This window comes from Arachis ipaensis, chromosome B08 (assembly GCF_000816755.2).
Source record: "Arachis ipaensis cultivar K30076 chromosome B08, Araip1.1, whole genome shotgun sequence".
In the NCBI taxonomy this organism is placed as follows: domain Eukaryota; kingdom Viridiplantae; phylum Streptophyta; class Magnoliopsida; order Fabales; family Fabaceae; genus Arachis; species Arachis ipaensis.
In genome coordinates, this window is record NC_029792.2 from 52,350,636 (window position 1) to 52,360,966 (window position 10,331).

Here is a 10,331-nt window from a genome sequence, read left to right on the forward strand (position 1 = left end):
TCAAGCACACTAGAATGAGTGAAGTGCATGTTTTATTTTGTATAATTGTGACATGATTTTTAAATACTAGAGTGTGAGTTCTAAACCGCATGCAATTTTAGAATCCACACGCCTATTTTTCATCAATGTCACACCAATTCACCCACTCAATTCTAGTGATTTACCTCATTCCAACAATACCCGTTTCCTTCCTTTTGTATTTTCTCATCCTACGGTGTTTATTTTATTTTTCATGATCGATGCACCATAAGCAAAAATTGAAGCGGAAGGAAGAACACGCAGCACCGGTTGACCTACCAGCTGAAGGTAGCAACTTGGAAAGTAGCCGTACCCCCTTGCTCATTTAGTGCACCGAGGACGGTGCAAAATTTTAAGTGTGGGGAGGTCGTCCGACCACTCGGCGTCTTTGGGTGACAAGTTTCTAATTCCAACACTTTTGTATTCCATTTTAGGATTTTTAGTTGTATTTTCGTATTTTGCATATGTATATATTAAGCCTAGTCAAAATCATGATATTTTCCAAGGATTTTATCTATAGGGCACCCCAATTGATTGAAAAAAAAATTTTTTTTTAGAACTTGCTTGAATTATATACTTTGTGGAACATGATTTTTGAGCTAAGAACACAAGCATGTGAGATTTGAGCCTAATTGTGTGGTTACATCATATATAACCACTTATTTTCATTCTTGTGTGCATTATTCTCTTCCTATGATTGTAATCTTTGATTTGTTTAATTCTATATGTCCATTATTTTGTGTATACATGCATTTACATGATTGAGGCCATTATTCAAATAGCTCACTTACCCAAATAGCCTACTTTTTATCTTCCATTGTTAGCCAATTTTGAGCCTATGCATAACCCATTTGTTCTTAATTGTAGCACATTACAAGCCTAAGTGAAAAACAATAAATGTCCCTTGTTTGGATCTTTGATTAGCTTAGGCTAGTGAGAGTGTTCATCATTTGATTTTGGGAGAGTTGGAAATTCTTGTTCCTCAACTCTTCCTCTCTCTAATTTTACATTTCATTCTTGTAATTGCTTACTTTGTTGTTCATACACTTTTGTTCTTCCATTTTCCTTTAATGCAAATTATGATTCATGTTCCTTTATTGTTGATTTGATTTGTTATTGTTTAATTCCTTGCAATTTGTAGTTGGTAGATTTACTTTCCTTGCTATTTTACTATGCTTTCCTTTTATGCCTTCCAAGTGTTTGATAAAATGCTTGGAAGGATGTTAGAGTAGATTTTGAGCATTCTTGGCTTGGAAAGAGGGATTGGGCAATCTTGAGTCATGAAAACCCAACTTATGTTGGTGATCTAGAGTTGTTAGCTAGTATTGTTTCCATTGACGCTAATCTTTTGCTAATTTAATTAGTAAGTTGGTTAGGACTTTTGGATTGAGATTTGCTAGTCTCATTAGACTTTCTCCCTATTTGTTGGAGTTGACGTAATGAGATAAATTCTTGTTTATATTTGTGACATGATTAATTAGTCTTGTTTGACTTTCTCCCGATGTGTGAGTTAACTAAATAAGGCAAATTAATCATGCATGACTAGGATAGAAAGCCTATGATCTCAATTCTTGCCATAAATGTCTCTCTTTATTAATTGTTTTCTTTAATTACTTGCATGATTTACTTTTGTTGCCTTTTAAATTCTTGCCCTCATATCCATCAAAACCCCCCTATACCCCTCAGAAGCCAATAATCTTACAATTCATTGCAACTCTTCGTGAGATGACCCGGTGTCTAAATACTTCGGTTATTTTTCATTGGGGTTTGTACATGTGACAACCAATATTTTTGATTGGGAGGATTGTTTGTTGGTGTAGAACTATACTTGCAACGAAAATTCATTCAATTGAGGAAATTCTATACCGACACGACAATTTTCTTACATCATCATGCAGTAAATTTTGACAAACCAAGGTGAGAAGAATAGCAAGTTAATGTTCATGGTTGGCTAGTTTTCTATGCATGCTACAATCACAAAAGAGATATAAATGATTGATGCTTCTATCTAGCTCATTTTATGAAATCTTCTCCTTATATTTCTTCCTTGAAGCAAGCTTTTCATTTTCTTATTAGCTTCTCCTTTTTGGGTGCTTTGCCCCATGAGTTGATAACAAAGCTACGACTCTAAATACTTTGTTTTCAAATTTTACCACTTGATACATAAGCACCACAAGCATTTAATCAGAGGACTTCTTTAAGCTCATTTGTTACTTTTCTTTACTCTCTCTAATTATTGATGCTCAGAGCCTTGAGCTTTGAGGGAGTGCTTTTGCACTTGAGCCTAGCCTTGACTCTAAGCGTTTTGTTTTCAAGGTTTTTGCCTGATACATAAACAGCACAAGTATGTAACAATTGAATTGTCATTGGTACTCAGAGCCTTCAACTTTCTCATTTTTTCCCTTTTGCTTTTCTTGCCTTAATTTGCAATTGCTTCTTCAAGGTTTTCATGATTTCAAAAAAATTTCATAAAATGTTCTAGATGAAAACTTCAATTAAATAAAATCTAATGCAATTGAGCAATAATTAATCATACTAGCCTTCCAATACTTGTATGCTCATGCTAAATTCTTCGTTAATTGCTTGTTTGTTTAAGATCATGATGCTTTATTGCTTTTGAACTCACAAAATTCAAGATGGTTGTTATAATGACACAGCAAGATGTTACAAATCAAAATTCAGGCTATGCTTATTCATACCACACATGTATACAGAGAAAAAATAGAAGACAATCATGCTTTTTAAAGTGCTAGAAGCAACTAAGAGAAAAAAGAAGTTTACCACCTTGTAGTTCATCTTCACTATTATTGTCATTTTCCTCCTATTCTTCCCCCTTCCCATACCAAACTCAGAATGCTTGCTCATCCTCAAGCAATGATTAAAAGAATGGTGATGGGGCTAAGATGGATCATGAGTGTCTTACACAATGAAATGTCAATAGCACATGTGTTTAAGCAAGCAAAATTAAAAATAACCATGAAGGCATAGAGAAACAGAGACATTGTGATTGCAAAAATAGGAGGGTGTGCATGATACATTGCATAAAAGATATGTGGCACACCAAACTTAGAATGCAACACCAAACTTAGAATGCAACCATATGTCAATTTATTTTAACTAAAACAAAGGCAACTGTTATATATGTTAAATACAATTACCAAGGGAAGAATCTGTCATGAATAAGGATTTCTTGGTAAGGTATTTAACAAAAACAGTTAGGGAGCAAAATAAAAGAAAGCATTAAAAACAAAGAATTGACAAAAGGAAAAAAATCAAACCAAAAGAAAGACAAAACTGCAGAGGCATTATGATTACGCAGACAAGTGGTGTTGTTGAATAAATTGCATAGAAAATAAGTGGCACACCAAAATTAGAATCTCCGTGTGACACTTTCATTTTTGATTTGATGTAATCATCCAGAAAGATTGAAAACAAATTGTTGCAGGGCAGCACCAAACTTAGAATGTAATCATATGCCGATTTATTGAAATTTAAACAAAGCAGACAGAGAAAATAAACAAAGCAAAGGAATGAAATGTTACCTAAGGTTAGGTTGCCTCCCAACAAGCACTCTTTTAGTGTCATTAGCTTGACATGTTTTTCTTCACTTTCTTCCTCTTCTTCGAGTTTTTTAAGAGGAATGACCTTAAGGGGGGAGAAGATTCAGATGTTATCCCCTGTCTTGGTCTCTCCTCAGCAAGCTTCCTTTTGTTATTTGCTGGATTGAATTTGCTTGCTGGATCAGGGGTAGGATCGGTGCTCTTGTTAGTTGCCTTCACTTCTTGGATATCAATACTTGGTGGTTGTGTGATGGTTGGAGCATTATCTTCATCAAAAGCCTTTTGAATTGGTGGTTCCATGAGCCCTTCCTCTATGCACTTCTCTGCCTCAATTGAATGTGAATCTCCTTGATTTTCTTTTCCTCCATTTATTCTTCATGATTTTCCATTAAGTCCTTTGGGAGGGAATCTTCATGTTCCATTGTCACTTCAATTAGCCTCTGTGGATGTGGAATCCTTGGCTCAAATACCTCCACCACCTCATTCGCCCTTGAAGTTTCACTCGATACAAGGACCTCTTCTTCCTCTTCTTCGCTCACAGTTTGTTCTTCTCCCTCACCATTTGTCAATCTTGAATGTGTCCTTCTTTGCTCTAAATGCCCCTCTATTTTCTTGAAGAGGAATTCTTGCCCTATCCAGAATTGTTTTTGTTTTTCCAGGAGTTGTTCTTGTCTTTCCAATAATTCTCTGGACTTTTAAAGGGGATCTTCAACGGCTGGCTCAAGAGATGAAGGCTGAGAGTGATTTTGTGGACATGGCTGTGTTATGGTGAAGTTGTTTTGAGGGATATGGAAGGAGCTTTGTGTTGAGGTATATTCAAGTGATGGAAAATTCTGACATGAGAAATCAGGAGGTGGGGTTTTACTTAGTTTAGGAGCCTCTTCATTTTGCTCTTCCACCTCCTCCCTTGCACTTAACATTTGGTTTACCAGCACTTCCATATTTTTGAAGGATTTTTTCTGTTCGTTCCAGGATATCTGTGCCTACTCCTCATATCTTTCAAGCATGGTCTCAAGCTTTGAGAGGCTTTAGTTCATGGAAGTTTGTGTGGTCTGTGAGTTTTGGACGAGATTTTGTGTCAAGGGATAGTTAAGTGATGAGGAATTTTCAGATGGAAAACTGGGAGTGAGGTTTGACAACTTTGCATGAATGAGTTGAAGGTTTGCTCAAGTGATGATGTCTCTTGATTATTGGAGTATGACACACTGAGTGCTCTTTGATTTTGATCCTCCCAAGCACAATTTGAAGAATTGTTGAATTCATCACAGTTTGGATCATGTTGTGGTATTGAGGGACAATTTTGCATGAATTTTTTGAAAGCACACTCCAGTGATGATGTCTCTTGATGAGTATCATATGGAGCATTAAAATTCCCTTCCCAGCCATAGTTTGTGTCAGTGTCATAACAGTGTGATTCACTTTGTGGATCTGGGAGGAAATTCATTTCAATTGATTGTTCACACTCTTGTTGATATGCCCAGTCACTATTAGGATAATGACATAAATCATTTTTTGATTCTGGACAGTATCTCATGTGATCTGATTGATCAAGTTGTGGTTCTGGAACATATCTCCATTGGTTGGTGATGAGCGGAAAATTAATACCCTTTTTGGCAGTATTTTTAAGTAGTTTTTAGTATAATTTAGTTATTTTTTATTATATTTTTATTAGTTTTTATTCAGAAATTACATTTCTGGGATTTACTATGAGTTTGTGTATTTTTTCGTAATTTTAGGTATTTTCTGGCTGAAATTGAGGGACCTGAGCAAAAATCTGATTCAGAGGCTGAAAAAGGACTGCAGATGCTGTTGGATTCTGACCCCGCTGCACTCAAAATGGATTTTCTAGAGCTACAGAAGCCCAATTGGCGCGCTCTCAATTGCGTTGGAAAGCAGACATCCTGGGCTTTCTAGCAATATTTAATAGTCCATACTTTATTTGAGATTTGATGGCCCAAACTGGCGTTCAAAGTCAGTCTAAAACATCTTGGCGTAAAACGGCCAAACTGGCACCAAAGCTGGCATTTAACTCCAGGAATAGCCTAAGCACGAAAAAGCTTGACTGCTCAGCCCAAGCACACACCAAGAGGGCCCCGAGAGTGGATTTCTGCACTAACTGCACTTAGTTACTCATTTTCTATAAACCCTAGTTACTAGTTTAGTATAAAAACTACTTTTAGAGATTTATTTTAGAGCTTTTGGCAGACTTTATCATCTAGCTTTTTCCATTGTACACGTTTAAGAGGCTGGCCTCACAGCCATGCCTAGACCTTTCACTTATGTATTTTCTACGGTGGAGTTTCTACACCCCATAAATTAAGGTGTGGAGCTCTGCTATTCTTCATGAATTAATGCAATTACTACTGTTTTCTATTCAATTCACACCTACTTCTTCTCCAAGATATACTCTCGTACTGAATTCAGTTAAGTCAGAATGAAGGGGTGACCCGTGACAATCACCCAATCTTCGTTACTCGCTTAGCCAAGGTCCCGTGCCTGACAACCACAAAGCGATCTACATGATGTTCAATGTAGTTATTGGACGACAGCTGGAGTATATTATCTTGGGTTTCTAATCTAAGATTAAAACCTTTGTGGTATAGGCTAGAATTATTGGCAACCATTCCTGGGATCCGAAAAGTCTAAACCTTGTCTGTGGTATTCCGAGTAGGATTAGGGAAGGGATGACTGTGACGAGCTTCAAACCTGCGAATGTGGGGCACAAGTGACAGTGTGCAAAAGGACAATGGTCCTATTCCGACGCTAGTGGAAACCGACAGATGATTAGCCGTGTGGTGACAACGCATATGGATTTATTTTCATCCGAGAGGATCATACAGCTTGCCATGGAAGGAGGTAACGCATGGTTGGAAGAAGGCAATAGGAAAGCAGAGGTTCAGAAGCAACAAGGCATCTCGATACGCTTATCTGAAATTCCCACCAATGAATTACATGAGTAACTTTATTTTATTTTATATTTTATTTATATTTTAATTATCAAAACCCCATAACCATTTGAATCTGCCTGACTGAGATTTACAAGGATGACCATGGCTTGCTTCAAGCCGACAATCTCCGTGGGATCGACCCTTACTCACGTAAGGTTTATTACTTAGACGGCCCAGTGCACTTACTGGTTAGTTGTGCGGAGTTATGAAAATGAGTTGAGATTACGATTGTGTGTACCAAGTTGTTGGCGCCATTGAGATCACAATTTCGTGCACCAAGTTTTTGGCGCCGTTGCCGGGGATTGTTCGAGTTTGGACAACTGACGGTTCATTTTGTTGCTCAGATTAGGTAATTTTATTTTAATTTTAAGCTTTTTTTATTTCCGAAAAATTCTAAAAAAAATAATAAATAAAAAAAATTATTCTATGTTCTTCAGAATTTTTAAGAATGAATTCTAGAGTTTTAGATGATATGTGAAGCCTTGTTGGCTGTTAAGCCATGTCTAATTTTTTTTCGAATGAGGCTTCCACTTATCATTGCAAGAGCCTTTGGATTCCCATCTAATCAGCAGTTGTATGTCTGATTTGTATGCTGAAGCTTGGCTGGCCATTGACCATGTCTAATCTTTTGGACCGAAGCTTTCACATAAAGCTTGGCTGGCTATTAAGCCATGTCTAAAATTTTGGACCGAAGCTTTAGACTAACATTGCAAGATTCCTGGAATTCTTATTAAAAATTTTGAATTTCTTTATTTTCTTTTTCCAAAGTAATTTTCAAAAAAATTAATTACAAAAAATTAATAAAACCATAAAAAAACCAAAAATTTTATGTTTCTTGTTTGAGTCTTGTGTCAATTTTTAAGTTTGGTGTCAATTGTATATTTTGATTTTTTCTTTAAATTTTCGAAAATCCATGTATATGTTCTTCATGATCTTCAAGTTGTTCTTGATGAATTTCTTTGTTTGATCTTTAAATTCTTCTTGTTTTGTGTCTTTTCTTGTTTTTCATATGCATTTTTGAATTATTGGTGTCTAAAGTTTAAAAATTTTTAAGTTTGGTGTCTTGCATGTCTTTCTTTTCTTAAAAATTTTCAAAAATATGTTCTTGATGTTCATCATGATCTTCAAAGTGTTCTTGGTGTTCATCTTGACATTCAAAGTGTTCTTGCATGCATTATTAGTTTTGATCTTAATTTCTTGTGTTTTGCATCATTTTTATGTTTTTCTCTCTCCTCATTAAAATTCAAAAATAAAAAATTATCTTTCCCTTATTTTACTCATAAATTTTGAAATTTTGAATTGATTTAATCATAAAGTTTTAAAATTTAGTTGTTTCTTATTAATCAGTCAATGTAAGACCCAGAACTTTGAAAAGTCTTATTATGATCAAGTCTCAAATCATACAATTATTTATAGCCTTAATTTCAGAGATTATTTTATTAAAGATAATTAAGGCAAGTTTTGATTTATTGAATTTGAGATGAGTTATGATTATTATCCAATTTTATAATTATTGAATTATTTTCTATATTCAAATTATAAAGTTGGTAGTTGTGAAATAATAAGGATTTCTATATAATTTAGATTAAATAATTAATATTTTAAATATTAATACTGCTACTTTGGAAAATAAAGGGTTTAATTATATTATTTCTAATTATTTTGATTTGGGCATTTTATGGAAAATAATTTGTGAGCAAATAGTATTTTCTATATGCAATTAGTGTTGGATTTAATGTGGGTTTCAATTACTATATTGTCCACAATTTTACCAGAAATTACCATAATGCCCCTAACCCTAACTTTTGAAAATGAAACCCTAACCCAGCAACCCGTTACTCGACCCGGTTCCCTTTTCCCCCTCACCCAGCTGCAGCCGAAATTTCCTTTCTCCCCCCCAAAGCAGTATAGCACACACGGTTTCCTTTTTCCTTTTCCATGAAAGGAAAGAAGCAGAAGCAGGAAATGGAGAAGAGGGAGGAGCGAGCTAGCACCGGTGGGCCTCGCCGTCACCACCGAGCTGCTCGCCGTTCGCCACCAACGTCAAAGAAGAGGGGAAGGAGGGGCGTCGCCGTCGGCCGCCGTCGCCTCGTCCAGATGCCGCCTTGCCGCCGCCATGGCGCACCGAATGAAGAGAGAAGAGAGCGTGCCCCGCCGCGCCTCGCCGTTAGTGCCGCCATTGTCACCATCGATGGAGGAGAAGGGGGAGAGCGCTTGCGAGGAGCTGCTGCAGAAGCCACCGCCGTGCATCCTCGTGCCGTCGCAGGAGATCTGGCCGTCGTCGCCGATCATCCTTGCGCCGCATCAGAGACAGAACTGTGAAATGAAGGGAGCGCGACCCACAGCCACCAACGGAGAAGAAAGAGCGCGCAGGAAAGTGAAGCCGCTGCTGTCACCGTCGCGTGTGGAGCCGCCGCCGCGCTTGACCTCCGTTGCTGTTGCACTTCGACCGCCACCATTCTTGCCGCCGTCAAGCTGCGTCGGAAGGAAAGCGCCGCCGCCGTGCCCTGTTAGAACTTCTGGAGCCGCGTTGGAGCTCGCTGCAAAATGAGGATGAAGCTAGGACTAGCGCCATTGTGCCTGGTAAGGACCTGCAACAGCTACTGCTCTTGCTCCGTTCTGCTTTATTTTGCCACTGTTTAATGGTTATCCTTGGCGCCGTTCTGTCCGCTAGAGCTGTTGTTGTCGATTTAGAGTTGCTGCGCAATGGGGCCACTAGGAGAGTATTGCTGCTGTTGAACCATGGGCTCTGCGGCCGAGACTCTGCCGCCGAAGAACACTCTTCCGGTAAGGGTTTTTATTTGAGGTTTCTGTCCTTTTTGAATTCCGAGAATACCGTAGTCACTGCGTGTTGGTTTCAATTGGCGCGATCGGAAATTGTCGTCGCTGCCGCTTAGGTGGCTGCCGGTCTGCCGTTGAACCGGTTCAGAGACCGCCACTATTCCGGTTCAGCTGTTCCTTCTTCATTCGGTAAACGTTTTCGATTTAAAAGCTCTGTAGTTACTATTCTGGCTTCATACACTAAGGCTTTGCGGCATCAATTGCTATGAGACTGAGTTTCTATTGTTATGTGTCGCGATTAGTGTTGTTGTGGTTACCGCGGGAGTGGCTTGGAGCCAAGGTTGCGTTGTTGGTGATCTCGGTTTAAGAGAGGAGGTTCCTGTGACGCGTTTGGATTATGGAATTGCGTTTTGAGGTAGGGGCGCTTTCCAAAAACTATAGTTTATTATTGGAATTATTACATATGGGTACTGATGTGAGATATTGTGTATTTGGTGATTGTATCTGCCTTATGTATTATTTGATTGACTCGAATGACTATGGATATTGGTTTGGCCGAATTGTTGAGTGGCTTGTGAAATGTAACGTTTGAAGTTGATTCTTTAAAGATTTGAAATGAGTTTAATCCGTTGAGGATTGGTTTGAATTGAGTCAATTATTTTGATAGAATATTGGCTGGTTCTGGAATGAACCGTGAGCCGGATGGCTGAGATGGATGTTGATCCATGGATGAGATTGATTGCATGTTTATGCTGAATCATTGATAAATGTGAATGTTGCACTTCCACTATCTGAGATACGAGTTTCCCTGGGTAGTAGCAGTGGCTAGCCACCACGTGCTCCAGGTTGAGACTTGATACTCTGTTGACCCTATGTCGTAACTGTGGCCGGGCACTGTGAAAGCCCCGAATGAGCTCGCCCCCGAAAATATTCACCAGTGAGGGTGATGGATATGGATCATGATTATGATCAAGTTTATGATGAGTATAACTCGAGTTGGGGATGCGCGACAGAGGGACAGTCC

The 10,331-nt window shown here is 38.2% G+C and overlaps 2 protein-coding genes across 2 annotated transcripts; both read left to right on the plus strand.

The window, feature by feature from the left end:
* Positions 8,392–9,230, plus strand: LOC110265514. Its single transcript, XM_021108415.1, has 2 exons — positions 8,392–9,109; positions 9,201–9,230. The coding sequence occupies exon 1, from the start codon at positions 8,465–8,467 to the stop codon at positions 8,846–8,848; it is 384 nt and encodes a 127-aa protein (XP_020964074.1). The 5' UTR covers positions 8,392–8,464; the 3' UTR covers positions 8,849–9,109; positions 9,201–9,230.
* LOC110265515 lies at positions 9,118–9,943 on the plus strand. The gene is made up of 3 exons (XM_021108416.1): positions 9,118–9,313; positions 9,424–9,496; positions 9,610–9,943. Exons 1-3 carry the CDS (start codon positions 9,169–9,171, stop codon positions 9,719–9,721), a joined length of 330 nt encoding a protein of 109 aa, XP_020964075.1. The 5' UTR covers positions 9,118–9,168; the 3' UTR covers positions 9,722–9,943.

Coding starts and splice junctions, on each gene's coding strand:
- LOC110265514 (XM_021108415.1), top strand. CDS start 8,465: ATGAAAGGAAAGAAGCAGAAGCAGGAAATGGAGAAGAGGGAGGAGCGA.
- LOC110265515 (XM_021108416.1), top strand. CDS start 9,169: ATGGTTATCCTTGGCGCCGTTCTGTCCGCTAGAGCTGTTGTTGTCGAT. Junction 9,314..9,423: donor CGCCGAAGAACACTCTTCCG/GTAAGGGTTTTT, acceptor GCTGCCGCTTAG/GTGGCTGCCGGTCTGCCGTT. Junction 9,497..9,609: donor AGCTGTTCCTTCTTCATTCG/GTAAACGTTTTC, acceptor TGTCGCGATTAG/TGTTGTTGTGGTTACCGCGG.